Genomic DNA, 20953 nt, shown 5'->3' with positions numbered 1-20953 from the left:
CCTTTTTGTACGCATATTTTAAGTGTATATTATTACCTAATCATATTAGGCCAACACTTTGGATATGACCCTCATTAAGAGGTGTATGATTTTTGTCAATCAAAGAAATATTTCATCACTAGTGTCAATTATTGACTATCACACATTAAGATATTTGCATATATAGCATCTATAAAAGGACCAATTTATCCCCATTTCCCCTCCTTATTATGCTCTCTTACTTGATAGTTAGAGTCTAGATTTTATGGTAAATTATAAGATAGATTTTAAAAACTTCAGAGCTCAAAAAATAAAGCAAAATAGTATTAGAGATGAACAATGAACTTAAAGATGAAAAAGGGAACAATTGGCCATTTTATTTTAAGTGACATGCCTAAATATCCTAATATAGTTTCATTTTTTAAGGGAAGCTCACCTAAAGGCTTATAAGGGTGGGGAATGGGGAAGAAATTAAAATAGAATCATAAAAGGAAAACATTTTGAAAATTTGCACTCATATTTTATTTTAATACTTAATCAATTAACTTTAGTCGGGATCTTATTCAATAGATATTTTTAAGCTTAAGTATATTTATGACACCCAAAATAAATTAAAATTTTGTTTTACTTTACATAACACAAGGAAATTTTAAATACATGTACAAATACATGTGATGGGTATCCACAATAATAATTTATGGATAAGAACATGTATCATGATACCTATTCGTGGATGTCGATTGAATTGTATTCTTATTTTTTATCATATAGAATGTATATTTTCTTGTTATAATATTTAAGAAAAAACAATTTAAATATAAGAAATGCTATATATAAACTCAATAGAAAAAAACATATAAATAAGATAATGTGTGAAAGATTAGTGATATATTAAGATAAAAAATGAAAGCACTAAAGTAATGTGTGGACATTTATAACAGTTATCAATGAGAGATGTCATAAATGATAATTTTTTTTTTGACTTTACTAACAGTATATATATATATAACCAAGTGTAATTTGGCAAATGATCCATAATAAGTAAAAACCAAACCAAAACAAACTAAAAATAATAATAGAGTATAATCAGAATTACTCATATTTACAACAACTTAAAACATATTTAACCATTCTTTGAAATTCACCTAGTTTATTATTGTTTACTAATCACTATAAAAAATAAGTTATTACTTTTTAAGATCGTTATGGTTACGCAAAAACGGCGTCGCAGCTGAATATCTTCTTATCTGGTTAAAGAACACATCTGTTGAGTAATGTTGAAGTGAACGATTGAAATCAATCAATCATGTCGTGGTTAGCAAGAACCATTGCAAACTCACTCAGACTCGACGAAGAAGAAGAAGAAGAAGACCTTCACAACAATGGCGATAACCTAATTTCCACTCAAAACAAATCCGAGACAGAACCCGATCCACAATCACCGTCATCATCCGCTTCTACTCCCACCGCGCGCGGTGTCAAAGAGGATCTCTCCGAGATCACCAAATCCATTTCCCGTCAATTATGGGGCGTTGCTTCTTTCCTTGCTCCACCTCCTGATCCGGATCCCAATCCTCCTTCCGAACCTTCTGATTCGAACGCAACTGATGAAGATATAATTTCTGGAATCCGAAGCGATTTTGAGGAGATCAGTGGGAGATTTAGGAGCGGGATCTCGAAGATTTCTGGTAATAAGACTGTATCGGAATTCACGAAATTCGCATCTAATTTCCTTCAAATCGGGTCCGATGACGGGCACGGTCTTGATGGTGTGGTTGGATTGACGGAGGAGGTGTTGGCCTTTGCCGGAAGCATCGCGTTGCATCCAGAGACTTGGTTGGATTTTCCTCACCTCGTTGATCCAGATTCTGATGGTATATTCTTTTTCTTACTCTCATTTTCTTCCATATTAAGATTATTGAATTTGTAATTGTGCATTTATCTACTAATAAAATGTTGCGTGGTTATGGAATCTATATAAATTCTTCTCAGTTCTGAATGTTTTAAACGAAATTTCAAGGTGGTAAATTTATTAATTTGCAGAGAAAGATATATTGAACTATCTATCTTATCTAATGCTGTTATCAATATCCCAGTAAATGTTATCTCTCTGAAATTAGTGGCGGAGCTAGGCCCCCGAGGTTAGGGGGAGCTTAGTATAATAGATATCAATTTCATGACTAGAGGCATACAAAGAGAGCAACAACTGTAGATTTGTAAATATTAGCTTCGCAGTAGTTGTGTTAAATAAATGTTACCTATAGCGTTAGAAAACAATATTAAATGAAAAAGGTCCAACTCTTCTTAAAGTAAAAGTAGAAGCTCCATACTTCAACATTTCAGAAGACAAGGTTTCTAAAAGTTGATCAATAACTATGGCCAAGAACAACTTTTGGTCAATTTGGAAATGAGACAAAAATGGAACTCTTCCGTAATTCATTGCCATTGCTGACTTGCTGTTGTCGCTGCTCTCCACAAATCCACAGCCAATGTCCAAATTCCGCAGGGAAAGGACCATAGAGAATTTGGACTGTTAAGTTGGAACTTAGATGCATTTGTGATTTGCTGATTAGAAAAGCAGGGAAGAGTGTATTAGTTGATAGCTTTATTTGTTTGAAGTATATAGAGGAGATAATGTAATTCTTTTATGGGCGCATAAGTCTTCAACATTTTCATAATGGTAGTAGTTATATTTTTACATAAATTCCAGGGCAAATGTGCTCCCTCTTAGTTACCAATTAACCATCTGGCTCCACCACTGCCAGAGATTCACTTGATTTCCCTAGACATAGTTAGAATCCATTTCTGCAACAATTATGAATTGCTGAATTCATATCCCTTTTGGCGTTGGATGTATACTTTCTCCCTTTATCTAATATTCGTTATTCCACAAGACTTGGCAACCTGGACTGGACTGATTACTTTTATACTAGTCCCGTATAATTGAATAATATTGTATTGTCCTCTTGATGTTTTACCTAAGAGTTTGTTTGCAAGTTGTTTTTTGGAGAATAATGGAGGGAAGGGAAAGGTTTGGGAGTCATGAAATATACTTGTGAGATGACTCATAACCCTTCCATTTCTCTCCAAAATTATGGTCTATATGCCTCACGTTTTCCTCAACAGGCACTAAAATCTCAAGATGTTTACCCATGCATTCCATATGATTTATGCTGATATCTTACCATCTCTTATAATTTTCCCTCTGCAGACTTTGAATTGTCTGATCCACAACAAGAACATGCCCTTGCTGTTGAACGTCTGGTTCCAAGTTTAGCCGCTCTTAGGATGGAACTTTGCCCTGGATATATGAGTGATGGTTGCTTTTGGAAGATTTACTTTGTACTCTTGCACCCTAGACTTAACAAAAGTGATGCTGATATTTTATCAACCTCAGAAGTGAGTTTAATTTTAATTGGATTTTGTTTTTCTTTCATTGATGTGTATGTATTTTTTGTTTGGAAATTCCACATCCTAACGAATGCTGATGCCTCATGTGTAATCAAGGTTATATTATTTACTTGTTTCTAGTTCTTTTGATTTTAACCATGTGGAACTAATGATTGAAATAGAGACAGTTAAGAATTTTATTGTTTATAGTCTTTGGCATTTGATTCTTATAGTTTGATGTTTGTAACTTATATGTGACACTTGTATAACTTTTCTCAGATGACCAAATAACCATTCTTATGTTCTTATGCTTGTTACATTTAATTTTTTAATACCTGTTACATTTGATATTATAATCTGCTAGCCTTTATTATCAGTGGTTCATGTTATGTATTCAGATAGTGGAAGCTAGGGCAATGTTATCTCCAACATTAGATAAAAGAAGTAAGGAAACTAAAGAATCAGATTTATCTCCGCGAGGCAATGTTCCCTCAAATGAAGATGAGCAGCATCTCTCTGTGCCAAGCAGTGCTCAACTTGAATCGGCACCACTTCAGACGTCTGCTGTTGAAGCTGCCCCATCTATTGTTGTATCTGATGTTGAAATGGTGAAACATCCCGACCAAAGTACTGGAACTCACATTATTGATAAGCCTGTGGCTGAAGCTGCACCAGTAAATCCAACTCCTGAACAATCATTATCTGGTTCAGCAAATAGATTTTTGGATGAAAGTCATGAAACATATGAGGATGATGCTGATGATTGGTTGAAAGAGGATACTTCTGAAATGGTTGGTGCTGGTGGAACTTCGGTTCCCATTGGTGATGAAGAGGATGTATCATTCAGTGATCTTGAGGAGGAGGAGGATGTGCCAGCAAGTCTTAAAAAAACTACATCAGGTTCTGATTCTTCAACGAAAGACTCTCGAGATTGGGTCCAGTTAAGAGAAAGCAGACATGCCGATTCTGAGCATTCAAGTGCACGTAATTCTGACACCAAGGATTCTAATGACTGGCTTAACGTTGATGACATTGATGAAATGTGATAATGCCACAGAAACCGTCCAGTGTCTAAGTGTGTTTTCACCATGTTCCTCTTCTGTTTTGTGAATACATGGCTATGAATATTATTTCTGTACTCTATGATTAATCTCTGAAAACTTTATTTATGTACATAAAGCTTGTTTAGTGTCTGTACTGGGCATTGTGCGGCAAATTGATGTACATGGTGTATCTTGACTGAAAAATTACAGTTTTAGTGCACCTTTTGTAATATTTACCAAAATGGTACATTTTTTATAAACTCAGCAATGCCATAACCGAGTTTCTATTTTTTTTCCTGATCCCATAAAACTCGGCAATGAGATGGGAGATTATACTTTTTTATACATATTTTACCCAAACTCGGCTCCCGCAATAGAGTATCTCCTTTTTTATTGTTCTCATTCCAAAATCGGCACCCAAATTGGAGTTTCTCACTTTTTTTCATTCTCTCCAAACTCGGCAACATGAATGGGGTATTTTTTTCCATCCTCTCTCCTATCAACGCAACCTGGTTGCCGAGTGTCCATAGAATGCTAAATAAAGCTACCGGCAACAAATTCTCATGTTCTATACACCATAGAATACTCCAAACAAAAATTGTAAAGAAATCAAACTAAATATTTGTTTTGGGTAGCAGACAATATGAGCAAGGAATTCATGTGGCATACCTACACAATTATTTTTTTGCTCGTCGACGGCTGTGCCATTGTGGTGGAACTTACCAAAAGCTTGCATATGTATATACCTCAGAACATGAGAAGTTGAAAGACAGTATATTAATCCATATTCTATATAGTACTTAATCATGTTTCTCAATTGGATATAATAGCATATTCTAAAGAAATGCATTCAAATCCATTCCTTTGTCCTTCATTTCATTATAAATACCCAACATCTTCACCAAATCCATAGCTTATTGTTGAAGGAAGCATGTGCAGTAATAATAGTAACACTTGTTAGTTATTATTAGTGTGGTACTAGTATTATGGATGAACTTTATAGCCATCTTGATCAACGTTTAATTTGATAAATAAATAAAAGATCATATATATCTTTTATATATGTGGATTTCTTTTGGGGTTGCTTTATATTTCCTCTAGTAGTATCAATATCTATAGATGGAAAAAAATATATGGAATGTTATGGATATGAGAATCATGGAGTATGGACAAAAAATATGGGACAATATTTAATCAATAGAGAACTATTTGGTGAAGATGCTCTAGGTCTTTATAATGAAATGAAGGACAAGGTGATACTCCTCTTCATGTGGTTCTTTAGTTCATGTGAAATAGAGAAGCAAAAATCATAGATGATTTTGCTCCACCAACTTTAGCATTCTCCATGTGAACGTGGGACCACATTATCTATGGACACTTGGTAACCAGGTTGCCGAGATAGGATATAGGATGGAAAAAAAGATTTACTTCATTTATGTTGTCTAGTTTAGAGAAAGTGAAAAAAGTGAAAACTCTAATCTAGGTGTCTATTTTGGAGTGAGAACAAAAAAAAAAAAAAGGAGATACTCTATTGTGGGTGAGTTTGGGTAAAATATGTATAAAAAATAGAAATTCTCACCATATTGCCGAGTTTTGTGGGATCAGGAAAATAAAAATGGAAACTTGGCTATGGTAGTACCGAGTTTGTAAAAAATGCACTATTTTAATAAATATTTTAAAAGATGCACCAAAACTATAATTTTTCAGTCAAGATATACCACCATATATTCACAAAATATTTTATTTGGTTTCGGAATTTCAATTTATTTGATTGTTTATTTGCACCTCCGACAAAAGGCTGTCTCACATTAACTTCATTTGTCTTGTAACACAATTTAGTCTTTCTCTCACATTAACCTTAATCTTCTTCTTTTATATGACATGACACAATCTAATTGATCAGTAGAAAATGAAACAATTGATCTCAATTTCAAGAGTATGTTAGTTTTTTGTGCAGCCTGATTAAATAGAAAAGAGTCACTCACGTTAAGTCGATAACATATCAATCTTTATCTCTCTTAGTTTCTTCACAAGTTCATATTATATTGAATATCGCGTAGATTTATTTTTATGTTCATTTTCTATAGGTCTACCAAAATATATTTAAAAAACAAATCGACCCCATATCTGACCCAATTTTTGTGTTCCCTAAATTCAAATATAGCCTAAAAGTTCTTCTTTGTTCATTTCTCTCAATGAACATCTCTACTAGTTTTCCTTTGGCATTTTCACTCACATTGGAGTAGTGGAGGGTGAGAGGAACCCAATTCTAGCTTTTATGGTCCTCCCTTCTCTCTTTCCCTCTCATGTGGTTAGGGCAAAACTGCACGACATTTTATTCCTGTAACCACACCTGAATAATCAGTAACTGAAATAGAATAATCGCCATATGAACTCACATGTTTTTTCTCGACTGTCCTACATCTTCTGTATCAATCCTTGAATATTGGGGGTAAGGAGTAAGAACATAAAGTTTAAAATGTTATTTCATTTCCATATACTACTTAATTACATGTGTGCGAAACTAGCCTCTAGATCTGATTCTTGGCCTGTGATTATCATGTGAGAAAGAAATGTACAGTGTGACCATCTAAACACAGGTTAGAACACTCTCTTTAACCTTTCCCAAGGACAAGGAAAAGAAATAAGATGTGCAAAAACAAAAATAAATTTCTTATATCCATCGCTATTTTGTAGAGACTATTGTTGAAGTAAGTAGAGTGGGGAGATCCTCATGAATGAATGAGACCAAAGTTGCTGGAAAGGCGTTCTAATTGAGACCATAGCATGGTTCCCAAAGAAAACCATGGATTAGCCTCTATGTTGTTCTTTGTCTCAGCTTTAATTGATGGAGAGACCCTATGGGGTGACTTGTTATCAATAACTACGGTTCCACCACACTCTTGTCTCACCAACTCTGCTATACTTGGGTTAACTTCCTCACCTGAAGAATCTGTAACAATGAATGTTCCAACTGCTTTCTCACCATCTGTTCCAAACTCAACTCTTGATATGGAAAACCCATTTTCACGAAACACACGTGTCACGTTCGATAGCAGCCCAATACTATTTTCTGTGCAAATATCTACCCTTAATCCCTGCACCAATGCACATATATATTAAGAGACACCATTACTAAAAGAACAAATAATGAATCATTGCATGTATAGTCGCATAGCATAATAATAATAACAACTATTAAAGGAAACTTCAATGGTGAGTATTATGAGAGACGTACATGCGAGACTCTACGCTCAATAGCAGATATTAAGCATAAAATGAGCTTTTCTCTCTCGCTTTCGTTGTCTAGAGTTGAATTATCACCAATGTGCCGTATAAAATACTCCTGTAAGTAATTAACACGAAGAAGATTAATTAATACAATAGCATCACTTAAAATTTTCTTGTTCAATAATTAACTATTACACGAATTATACCTGATCAGCAATGGAACTCTTTGAAGTAGTTATAGCGTGGAACACAACATATTGCATATCGGTTAACACACACACAGTATCAAAAAGCAGTTTTGGACGATCACTGCTTCTCAAATTCACTACCCAATACCCTTTATCTTCACATTTACTAATGGACACGTGGGTCCCATCACAAATTTTCTTGTGTTCCCCATTACTGTCCCCATGACACGCGCTACAACTCTCGTAGTCTCTGTCAGCGTACAACAGCTGGTGGAGCCGCCGTTCTGGGTGCGTGCAACCGCCACCAACGGTTGTCATTCTCACGCTCTTCCTCTCTCTCCGGCCACCGTGGGCCACCACCACGTTCTCTAGCTGCTCTTCCACTTGGGCTAGTCGTGTTGGGTCGTTGATAGGTCCGTGTTTGGTTGCATCTTCTATGTAGATAATGCATGCTGCTCTGTCATTGTGGGTCCATGCCATCGCAGAGGTGACGTGGCAGCCTGAATACATTAACACTGCTGAGATCTCAGATAGTAACCCTGGTCGGTCCAACACAGTCATTTCTAGGACTGTGTTCTCTTTTGACACATTTTGTTGTGACTGTGGTGTTTTACTTCTAGTGGTGCACAGTGCCTGAAATATGAATATGAATATTTTTGTTTAGTTTGTTTTTAAGATTTTATATTTTAGATTGATGAGATGATAGGATGGGGCAGAGAGAGAATTACCTTCTGAATGTCGAGCTCGAGTTTTTGGTCTGTGAGTTTTTTGCCAGCTTGATCTGTCACATGGAACACTGCATTGTGTAATAAACACACCACATGGATCAGAACAGAATCATTACACTTTGCAGATGATGGTCTCGTAGTTTTGACTTTTGAGGGGCTTGGAGATATATGAGTACACGACTCATGCATAACTCATATATGATATATAAAAATAAGGTTTTAAATAATTATTAATTGAACCGTGGGTCAATGCAGAAACAAAAATAATACATAGTTGTTGTGAAAATTATAACAGTGTTGTATATAGATAAAACTGCTGATGTAGAAAACTGAAGAAATAAAAGGGGAGTATTGAGAGACACATACTTACCATCCATAATCCATCCACCATCAGAGGAAATGTAAGATCTAGAAATGATGAGTTCAAGTCCTGTCAACACCTGTACCATATCCAATAATACTCCATGCTTGTTTGCACTATCAACCTGTTTTTGGGCATTAAACTATATGTTAAACTTATTGTTTAACTGTTGAAATAAATTAAGTCATTCTTATTACTTCCTCTTATCTTAATTGTAAGACGTCTTTATGTATATTACACAAACAAAAGTAAGTATAATATTGCATAAAAAACATAAATATTACTAAAAGAAAACTTCTAGAATGCAATTTATAATTAGGATAAGGACAGTAGTTTTCAAGCATTCAGTCAGTTATTGTTTAAAGACCTCTTTGGTTAAAAGCATAAAGCTACATAAGATTCTTTTTGTTGGTTGCTAGCTATAGCAAAGCAAGTGGCAATAATAACTCGTGCTGCCTCTGAAAATGTGACTCTTTACTAGATAACAACACAACAGTAGAAGGACAAAGTTTTTCGGCAATTAGGTACATAATCATTAAGAATTCTTCTGTCCTTTACCTTTCATATAGTATATCCTAACTCCTAGTAATTGGCAATTGCTGAATATATAGATAGGCACAATTTGGTATAGTAATTTGAATTAGCTTTTGGTTCCAAGTGTAAGACTGATAACACAAACTCTAATCATGTACCCTATAATCATATTATATACAGGATACGTTAATACACAAGCTCATTGTAGGACTATCCTCAGTGGATATTTATCTAATTAAAATTAATGTGTATTATGCTCTTCCTACATTGCTGGGACATACTTAAAGATTTATCAATATTATGAAGTACAACTAGGTCTGATTTAAAATCTGTTGGTCGTCTATAATAAACAATGGACCTAACGATGAATGATTTAACCAATGCAGCTTGGAATATAGAGAAAATTGTGTATCTTACCTTCACTACGCTACAATATCGGCAAGAATCATTATCTATGCAGACCCTGCGCAAAAAGAGCCAATGATGTTGATAAGGGAAGAAGCCGAAAAGAAAAATTCACACAACAAAGACATAAAAATAAAGATGGAGTAGTACCTAGGGGGGTGTATTCTTTCGATGAGCGATTCAATCTCTTGATCAATGTGTCGCTGGTAGAATATCTCCATTTTCCGTCTTCTCAATGAACAAATCGCTGTGAGGTGATAACAATTGGTGAAACAGTTGCGACTTCTATTTATATATAGAATATTGTGAAACAAAAGACACAGGCTGTATAGTTTAGAAGCGTTCAATGGCAACGGTATGAAACAAATACGCGTGCGTACGTTTGTATTAAAACAGCATAATAATAAAAGCTTGCGTGAATATAATGGATAGCGCTGTTTATCTTATTTTCTAAGTCATGACACATAAAATCATTGTCAATCCATAAAAAAATGAAGAGATTACGTTGGATCAGTTCATGATAAACATGAAAATACCTAGTTCGGATAGTGCAGTTACCTGAGGATAAAGGCGGCGGCGAAGGGTTACAGCTATAGCTTATAAGAAAATTTATGAAGTGGTTTCAAATTTGCATTTCACACTCAAGAAGAGGAATACAAGTCTTCATCACTCTACATATATTTAGTGTAATAAAAATATATGGAAATTTAATATAAAATATCTTCCAATATTGGTAACCCAAAATGCATTAGCTCGATCCATATATATGTATGTTCTTGGAACCTGGTTTTGTTTGTGGCTTTGAGTGATAGGACTGAGATCTCAGCTTGTAGTTAATTGTGCCACGTGGGGTGTTATGATAAGTTGCACATGAAGTCAAATACTAACTCATATCACCTTGGCTTGTTCGACTTAATGTATCACTTTTTATATTATTCTATATTCTATGTATTACTACTTTTAATTAGTTGAAATAAATTATTTAAGTTAAAATTATAATTATAAAATATTTTTTTGGTTAATTACACGTCGGACACATGGAATTATAAGAGTAAGAAATATGCTCACGGCTTGTTCTCTCCTCCACGTTGTGTTTTTGTAAAATGAATCAGTTCTCGGAGAGCATCACGCCGTGTTTATAGCCTGTAGTTTCTTTAGCACAAGAGATGGAGTGTGTTTAAAATAAATAAAAATGTGGAGTCTCATTTCCATAAAAAAAACGTGGAGCCTCCGTTCTTTGAATTTTATATGAAAAATGCTAGTAATCATATTTTTCAAATGTTCCCTTTTAATGAAAAAAACGTGGAGAATTCATTCTTTGAATTTTTACGTGATAGATAAAGTCTTACGTGATTTGAATTCACGATGTTGTGAGTTTTACTTTTTGTATAAGTATTTTGTTTTCCATACTCACCCCATCTATATTCGTGTTAGTGTTTTTGTTTTTGTCTCAATAGAGAAATCATTGTGTCTTAATTTTGGGTTACGTGTGGAAAAAATATTACGTTTTATGTTTTTTATATAAATAATGCTATCACTTCATCCTATGAATAAAAAGTTAATCTATTTCAATTGTATGTAATTTTCTTCTCCAATAAATATCATTCCTCAAAATCAAACTTTCAAGTCTTAACATTTTAATCGATCGAAGATTTAGTAAAATCTTACACTTTATTATATTTTATGTGTTTAAATTAAATATGTTAGTTTACAAAGCAATATTAATATATTTTGTCCCATTCGAGTGAATTATAAGAAGATCATTAATTAAAAAACCCGCAGGAAAAACTCATTAAAAGTTGGACTAATTTACTTTTGGCACAAATTTTAATAAATTGAGAAGACAGATGGTATTTTATTAACTTATGAAAAGGATACCATAAAAGTTAACTAGGTTGGCCCCAGCATACATTGATTGCAATCTGATGAACAAGCGAGCCCGTAAGTCCAGTCCCATTGAACACTGGGCTTGAATATTAACGCAACATTTGGGTCGATAATAGTTGATTTGTTAGATATATATTGACCCACGAGTTACTTATGGGTTCAAATTATTTTCGGGAGAGTTTTTTCTTATTTTATATTCAGCATAAGGTTTGAAATTATTAATCAAAATACAAACACAATTAGCATGCTGTCTCCTTCAATATTGCTTCAGCACTTCAAATTTTTCTTTAACGTAGCTTCATGGCCTCTATTGTTCATGAATATGCAATGAACTCTAAACCTTTCACTATTCGATCTTATCAATTAAGCAATTTTCTTTGATGTTGATTCATCACCGTGTTAATTAGCCATTTGTCGAACATTACATTAGAAGCTGGACCTATCAAGTCAAAAGTGTAAGAACTAACTAAAGCAACCTCTAACAAATCTCTTTTTTTTTTTTGCCATAAGTATTGTCTCTATTGATTTGAACTTCTTTTTTTGCATAAAAAATGTCGTGTTGGTCCTTTATTGTGTCTCATTGATGAGTTGCTTGCTTCTTTACTTTTAGTTATATCGTCTTCCTGTTCACATGGTTTCATTGTTCGTCTTTTTAACCATAATTTCCGCAATTATTGAAAACGTGTCATTATATGTCATTATATATTTTAAATGATTATATACTTGTCTACTAGTCACTAATTAAAGAACAACAAAACTTAATATACCTTTGTAACATCGTGGGGTCGTAGAAAAGGAAAACCTCGCGATACTTGATGGAATTTGTTAAATATGATTGTCCTTAAAAAATCTGCATAAGAATATTCCTTATGTTCATTAAATAGTATTTAAAACAGTATACCTGTATTAAATATACGAGGAATGTCCTAACCTTTTTCTCTTTGCTGGAATAAAAGTTCTTAAATCATTGTAGAGTTTAAAATTTATGCACTGACAGTGTAAAGTTTTTTACATTGTCAGCATATCATTCACCATTGATTTATATTAATTTTGTTTGAGAGTCAATAGTGGTTAATAAATCAATGGTACATGATTGACTGACAGTGTAAAAAATATTTACACTATCAATATATACATATTAAATCTTATTGCAATTATATGTATGAGAATATGATTAAATCTTCTCAAGGGTGAAAATTTTCCCTGCAAAGAAAACTCTGAATATTCCTATAAAAGTGATTTGAGAAAAAACTAAAACGGTTAGAGTTTCAGTATTTTTAATATCAACTCTATATGGACTTTGAACATTTCATTTTCATAATACAAATAAAGTTTAAATTAATCAATAGAAGTAAATTTGTGTGAATGCGTGGTTTTTTCCCAACAAAAAAGTCCTATTTAATTAGTTAATAGATAGTTGAGTCCTTTAATTATTATATCAAATCAAGATTTATTTTTGTGTGGCTAGAACAAAATTTCTTAGTAAAATCAAAATATATATTAACGATCTTTACTCTAAAAAAATAGTTTTTTGTTGTTAACTACGAACATTCATTGGTATAAAAATATATAATTTTGCTGATGTATTCAAACATAAAATTAATAATTGATTATAAAAAATAATCATGGATCATATATGAATAAAAATTTAAATAATAATCTAACCCATATTAATATTATATATAATTCATGTTTTAGTTTTATGATAAATGAAAAATAAATGGTTTTAGTAGAGCAGATAACTCCTCTTCTTCCTTGACCCCTATGGTGATTCTAGTAACCTAGAGATTCCCCTAGCTTGGACTTTGAGAGGCTTTATTTTCACAAACGATTCTTGCTACGCATCATTACGTGCGTATATATACGTTGGTATAGTCGCGCACATCATGTGTATGTTGCAGCAGAAATACCCTGCATGTTATTTTATAATAAAATATTATCCAACTTCTGGCTTTCTGACTATAATTAATGGCTGAAAAGGTGACCAAAATTTGTCTATTTAACCAAAGTGGGAGATGGATAGTGCATAAAATACTTTAATTTATTGAGAACATGATGAAAAATGTTTGATGTAGATTGTAATAGTGCATATCTCACCTAATATCTGTTTTGAGTGATTCGTTAACGGATGGGTCATAATATTACTTTTTTTACATCAAGGGTGTTCTTAATTCTCACCTAAAAAATAATATTTTTAGAGGCATAAAAATCGTCAAAGTATCCCAATTAAAATATGAATTAATCTTGGACGGATGTTCTGAAATATTCTCTTTCTTCTTCCTTTGATTTTCAAATAATGGGAAATTGGAAAAACTTGTCGAAATTTAGAGAAATTCGACTAATCTTTATCGCAAAAAATATAAGTAAATATTTATATTTTGCAAATGAAAATATTAATTGATTGAATGATATCAACATTTAACTTTGTCTGAAATATTTTCACTTTTATTAATTTGACAAACTTCTACTAATTGACCGTTTGTTGTATAAATGGTCAGTTATATACAATTTGACAACTTTGGGTTTATATATGATTTGTACATTCCAAAAGAAAAGAAAAATGAATGCAGATTGGAGATGTTCTAGTTTGAAATTATGTTGGGAGTGGTAACTAGAGATTTTGTAGTGGAACATGGATCAGGTGCGGACTTTGTTATGTTTGTTTTTATGAAGTGAATCTCGACACTTATGAAAAAAAGTATAATTAATCATGTTACAATCTAAAAGCCATTAAACATCACTCTTACTTAAGTGCTAATGGAAGATTTCAGTATAGATTCTTAAATCTATGAAACAACCACGGTGGATAACTATAACATATTAATGATCTAAATTATAGAAATTTATAAGGGAAAAGTTTTTGACATCAATATCTCATAAATATTAATGTTATAAAATATATGTGCTGAAAATATAAATTAATTATGTATTAACATTATATTATCAATAATTAGTATTTAATTATTTTTTGTTGAAAATTAATCCATCTATAATCCTTATATTGAACGCGGAAATCCTTATGATTATGATTTCGTTTACACAACCCAATGTTTATGCCCATATATAAACCCATATGAAACAACCATGATCCAGACCGAAGAAACCCCAATTGATTTCATGGTGAAGAAGAAAAACATACCTTGATTAGCCATTTGGAATCTCGAAAGTATGTGCGTGTGATAATCTTCCAGATGTTAGAGCGCCTGATGGTTTTTCTTTTGCTTCTCTAGAGAGGAATGAGAAAGTCAATGGGAGTTTATGAGCCTGACGGAGAGTGATGGATATCCTCATGGTGTGTTATCCCACCTTAGTCTCCACCTCATAGATAATGTTAACATTTTAATCCACTTATTCTCCTCAGTCACTCAACCAAATCTGTTGCTCTACAAATGAGAACTATAACCCATAAAAGTAATCGAAGTGGTTACCGCTTAAGTTGCAATAATTCTGATTCAGTCCCTTCATCAAATAAAAAATTGCCTAAAAATATTTACACTTATAATATTTCATGACACGTATGCCTTTAGTCACCAAATTAATTAATGAATATCATTTTATATTTTGGCTAATTAAATAATAGTCATAACAAAATTATAGAATTATATTTGTGACTCATAAATTATTAGAAACAACATTTTTAACTCTTCAAAAATAATAATATTACACTCCAACTTATTTCAAATTAGATATGTGGGGAATCCGAATGAGAAAAATTCTTATATGGAAATGCATGTGAAAGATAGTTAGTTAGTAAAATCTTAAGAATATATTAAATATTTAATTTTAATTAAAATTTAGTTATTTGATATGTTATATATGTTGGATGAGGATCATCTGTTTCTAACGATGTTTCATTCGCTATCAATAAGTATATTAACATGTGAATAAAATAAAAAATTTAAAAGCAAAAAGTAATAAAATAAAATAGTCTACTTAACTTTATACATAAAATGGAACAATATATGGGACATGTAATCTTCATTTATACAAGTAAATCAATCGACACTCTCAATGGATACGGATACGCTCGCCCAGCCTAGCCTCTGCCACGTGTCCAGTGTAATCCAAGCCAGTAATTTTACCTTACAGATTAAGCTTAAAAATCAATATTTCATGCGGACCCATAAGCTGATGTCACGTTTAAAAAACTGAACATGACCCCGCAAACTGAGTGCCGACTGACTCAAAAATTTGGATCAAATCCTTATTTATGTTTAAGCTAATCATAAAGCTTTATTTATTTAAAATAAAATTATAAAAACATAAAATAATATTGTAATATTGTTTTGTGATATTTGATTGGTCCAAAATAGAGATAGAAAACTTTATGTTACATGTAATCTTTTTGTCAAAAATTTACCATGTACACATATGGTTCACCTAAAAATACGTTTTGATACGAAAATACCCCTTCTAATTATCCATAATTGCTGATGAGTACCCCACCCTGATGTCTTTAAATATGAGGCCCCTAAGCTGCCTTCCTTCCCTTTCTCCCTCCTTCCTTCCACACCTCTTTAGTTATAACTTATAACCAATCATGCTTTCTGCTCTTTCACCTAATGATCCTTTGCTTTCAAACCCATTCTCTGCGGCGTTTGACGGTGGTTACACGCCGTGGGACTGTCCTGAATTTTTCCTAGCCCCGAAACCAGTCACTAAACCAGTCACTTCAAGCACCGGTTCTGACGACCCTGATCAAACCCATGCCAAAGAAAAACCGGACTCAGACTACTCTAACCGCGGCGTAACCATCGTGGAGGAGCGTAAGCGAAGGCGAATGGTGTCGAACCGGGAATCGGCTCGGAGGTCACGTATGCGTAAACAGAGGCATCTAGAGAATTTACGGAACCAGTTGAACCTATTTAGGGTTGAAAACCGGGAACTGAACACACAGTTGCAGATACTGCTGAACCACTGTGACCGCGTCCGAACCGAAAACAATTGGCTCCGGTCCGAACGAACCCTGCTATGTCAAAAACTTTCCAACATAAGTCAGTTTATGGCTTTCGAATAAATGCAACCCCTATTATCTGCATGGTCATGCAATAATCTCACAGCGGATAAACCTTATTAACCAGTTAAATTAATAATCATAACTAGGTCACGGTTTAATATTCCTAAGACAAAATAACTTGTCTTAACGTGTTCTATGTACTAATTGTAAATTGTTAAATCAAGCTAAAAGTGATGTCGGAGGTGGGGTTTCCGTTGCTATTTTTGAGGAGAACGGGAAAGGGTTTTTGAAAATACCGTTGTTACTTTTCCCTTTTTTTTCTTTCAAAAAAACCAGATGGGTTGTAATCGAGTATAATTATATATTGTTGTTAGTATGTAAAAATCCTCAGTGTTTATTCAGTTATTCTAGTAGGCAAGTTGCTTAAATCTATAGTTCAATCCTACTAGTTAAGCAATGATCTATAAATTGGTTTCTTAATTTCTGAATGAGCTAATTCCTCCTAGCTTTTATATTATAGCAAATGTATTCATGAATGGTTCTGATATGATAGAAACCGTGGGCATTTTTATTTTATTTATTATTTTGAAGGATTCGTGCACCAAAAGTAAGTATGATATTTGTAAATTCTTCATATAAAATTTATTTTTCTGACATATGAATTCCCACAACAGGACCATGGGTTAAAATTAATTAACATATCAAATCATCTTTTAAAGATAAAAAAAAATTGTTCAGACTAAGAACCAACATTGTTCAAGTAGAAAACATCTAATATTATAAGATAGGTCTTAGCTCTTTTGGTGGTTTATAATTATTCTTTGCATATATAGTAGTAGTTGAATTTGAAAGCGAAATTAGAATAAAAAACATAAAATAATTCGATTTTTCCTATGCTACTCACGGAAAATCAATATGTCACCTTCTTAATCAAATAAAGTAAGAATTTAATCCCTCCTTTCCTTTTATGTGAAGGTGATTGGTTTTGGATTAAGTGCTATCGAGATGTGTACTTTATCCTATAATAATAAAAAGTGATTGGTGGCTTTATACTCGTAATTTTTTATAACGGAGGGGTCACAGGTTATAAACAGAGACCTAAACCAATCACCATCGAATAAGCAAAGTGCATTCGTCATTGCTAACTTGATTATTTTACGGCAAGTTGCATTATATTACCACTCCTCATCTTTATAGGATAATATGTAATAGTTTTAAGAAAATTAAGAAATGTAAAATATTAAACAAGTATATTACTTTTATTCAAACTTACACCTGAAACTAATTTATTTACTGTTCTCACTTAAATTATTTAAGTAAATAAAAATACTATGATAACAAAATTATTTTTTGTAAATGAAACCTTAAAATTGGTCATATAAAAAGGAGCACAAAGAGAGTCTTGTAAAAAATACTAAAGGTAATGTATTAGTGTAAAAAAAACCCAATTAAATGAGCAAATAATTGAAGAGAAAATAGTTCATATATTAATTTGCAAAAATCTTCTACATTATGGCAGCTTCCACATTCATTTATTAATTTCATCGAGTTTTAAATGAAAATTAAATAATTTATTATTCGGATAAAAACTTTACATGTCATAATTAAAATTAAGGTGCTCAAACCTAACTTCAATATTGCATTCTAGATCGGAGAGGATGTCGACCATCTAATATATGAAAACTTCATCTATTGATAGGACAACATGTTTTATACTAACCTACCTCAAACTTACTCTCTCTAACCCTTTCTATAATTTTAAATTTTCATGTAACATTTATTATTTTTTTTCTCCTCATTAAAAATTTATTCTCTCTTTTTATTATTGTTGTTTACATTATCTATTACTGATCAATTTTAAAATATTGACATTGTAAGTGTACAACATTTTTTTAAACAACCAAGAAAAATAACTATTATTATTTATATATTTAATTTAGTTTGAATTATTTTCTAATAAGGATGACAAGAGTGCATTCCATGAAGGCTCCATATATCACTTCTCCTGGATTGCTTTATAGTGTATGGATCCTGTTATTTGAAATTTATTTTCCTATCAAAATATTAGAAAAACGTTAATCAAAGTGTAAACTGTATATAACTTTTGACAAATTTAATATTAGTAATAATACTAATTATTTTTAATTTATGTGAAACTAATTAATCAAAATCATCTTATCCAAATTCTTCAATTATTTTTTGTATTTCTATGTTGATTCACCTTGAAAATTCTCAACACAATTATGAAATCCCTTTCTTACTTTCACCATACCTTTTAGAGTTAGAGTCTCCCCGCTTTATCTTTTTCTCATGTTCAGCTACACCAACTACCACGAACAAAGATCTCCCAAAATCATGTACTTTGCCCCAAATAAAATATTTTAATTATAAATTTTAAATATTTATTATTATTATTATTATTTTTTATCATTACTATTAGCCCGAAATATAATTTGGGAGAATAGATGAATGTTTAGCTTCCACAAATGATTATTGTCTCTTTATCTTCCTTTCCCACACACATATCGTCCCAATCCCCACTTCCACTATATGCAATCCAAATATCAACTATAAGCCACCATCTCTCCTAAACAAGTAATGTAAAATTGACAACATATTAAAATATTGCAACAACATATTAAAAAAATTAAAGAAAAAACAAACTGATAATTTACACTTATAAAAGAAACTTCGTTCATTCATAAAATAATGTTTCATGACATGGTTGAATTGCTAGTTCTTTTTTTGTCTTTTTATTTTTTGTTAACACTAATTTTTTTCTCATAAATTAATTATCAAACAAATATCATTCATATGTACAAAGAACTCTACGTCCCTTATTAAACAATTCAAAGCAATTAGATTATCTTAAAATCACTTTTCATGTAAAAATTTCAAGAAAAGTTATTATCATTCTTCTTAGATTATACTTTCAAGCATGACAAAAATATGTACTATTGTTATTATTAATATTGATAAAAACCCACAAATTTACCATATCCAATAATCAATATAAAAATATCACTCTTCAATTAGAATTGGGTTACTCATAACAGTTATGTTTAAGTATATGTAAACCCATTTCAATTTGTTAATTCGTCAACCCCACAAGTAATATTTTGAGAGTATTATAAGTGTCTCCTAGGTCTTGCTTAGGTTGCGTGTTGTTTTCTTCAACTTCTAATTACATAGTATCCTATAAACTTGTCATTCAACAAAGTACATGCCAAGGCCACTTAGAACTTTAATAAGTCTTAGAGAACCAATAATAAAAATATGCAATATTTTACAGAGATGTGAAAGTTTTGTTAAAAGAAACGTATATAAACAATCGTCTTATTTATTAAAATAAACTCTAAGCTAAAATATATACAGAAGAGTTTGCTCATTAGACCTGTGTGCATAAAATATTTCATTATTTATAAAGTAATACTGTAGCCTAGAAGCACAGTTTTGGTGCCAATACTATCCGAGACTCTATCTACCAGCCAAGTGCTTTTTGCTTAGCATGTTTATTAGTTTTTGGCTTTAAAATAGTCCAAAGTAGGTACTTCACTTTTGTAATTACATAGAGGACTACCTTTAAGCACAGTGATAGTTTTGATTATTAAAAATCAATACATCATTTTCTACATTGATCGTGGCATGAAGTGTGAACGGAATTAGAGGGACAAGCATCTAATACTCTATTGGGGATGCATTTTAATTAGTATTATTTATAAAAAAAATAGAGATCAAATAAGCATGAAGCAGCACAGGATCCACATGAAAGGATTATGAGCGTGACAGAAATGGTCACAGAACAAATAATATTGAACCCATTAATGTGGTTGAAGTCTATATAACACAAGAGTGTAAAATGTGTGCACTGACAGTGTAAATATTTATACACAGTCAGTGCATTCATAATTAAAATTAAGGTGCTCAAACCTAACTTCAATATTGCATTCTAGATCGGAGAGGATGTCGACCATCTAATATATGAAAACTTCATCTATTGATAGGACAACATGTTTTATACTAACCTACCTCAAACTTACTCTCTCTAACCCTTTCTATAATTTTAAATTTTCATGTAACATTTATTATTTTTTTTCTCCTCATTAAAAATTTATTCTCTCTTTTTATTATTGTTGTTTACATTATCTATTACTGATCAATTTTAAAATATTGACATTGTAAGTGTACAACATTTTTTTAAACAACCAAGAAAAATAACTATTATTATTTATATATTTAATTTAGTTTGA

At 32.0% G+C, this 20953-nt stretch overlaps 3 protein-coding genes across 4 annotated transcripts; 2 read left to right on the top strand and 1 right to left on the bottom strand.

The window, feature by feature from the left end:
* On the top strand, positions 1182-4562 carry LOC109333159. The gene is made up of 3 exons (XM_019568480.1): positions 1182-1853; positions 3191-3378; positions 3768-4562. The coding sequence occupies exons 1-3, from the start codon at positions 1286-1288 to the stop codon at positions 4413-4415; spliced, it is 1404 nt and encodes a 467-aa protein (XP_019424025.1). The 5' UTR covers positions 1182-1285; the 3' UTR covers positions 4416-4562.
* On the bottom strand, positions 6868-10322 carry LOC109332437 (ACT domain-containing protein ACR1-like). 2 transcript variants are annotated; one of them, XM_019567418.1, is made up of 7 exons: positions 10010-10322; positions 9872-9917; positions 8930-9044; positions 8560-8627; positions 7850-8464; positions 7651-7758; positions 6871-7510 (listed from the first exon to the last, which is right to left on the bottom strand). In XM_019567418.1, exons 1-7 carry the CDS (start codon positions 10078-10080, stop codon positions 7145-7147), a joined length of 1389 nt encoding a protein of 462 aa, XP_019422963.1. In that variant the 5' UTR covers positions 10081-10322; the 3' UTR covers positions 6871-7144. The 2 variants fall into 2 exon arrangements, with proteins under 2 accessions (XP_019422964.1, XP_019422963.1); XM_019567419.1 differs by lacking the exon at positions 7651-7758 and having other exon boundaries at positions 6868-7510.
* Positions 16169-17083, top strand: LOC109332688 (bZIP transcription factor 53). The gene has a single exon (XM_019567713.1). It carries the CDS (start codon positions 16287-16289, stop codon positions 16761-16763), a length of 477 nt encoding a protein of 158 aa, XP_019423258.1. The 5' UTR covers positions 16169-16286; the 3' UTR covers positions 16764-17083.

The sequence above is a fragment of the Lupinus angustifolius genome, chromosome LG18, assembly GCF_001865875.1.
Source record: "Lupinus angustifolius cultivar Tanjil chromosome LG18, LupAngTanjil_v1.0, whole genome shotgun sequence".
Classification (NCBI taxonomy): Eukaryota; Viridiplantae; Streptophyta; class Magnoliopsida; order Fabales; family Fabaceae; genus Lupinus; species Lupinus angustifolius.
Note: the sequence above shows the minus strand (reverse complement) of the source record. Positions and strands in the feature narration are given on the sequence as shown.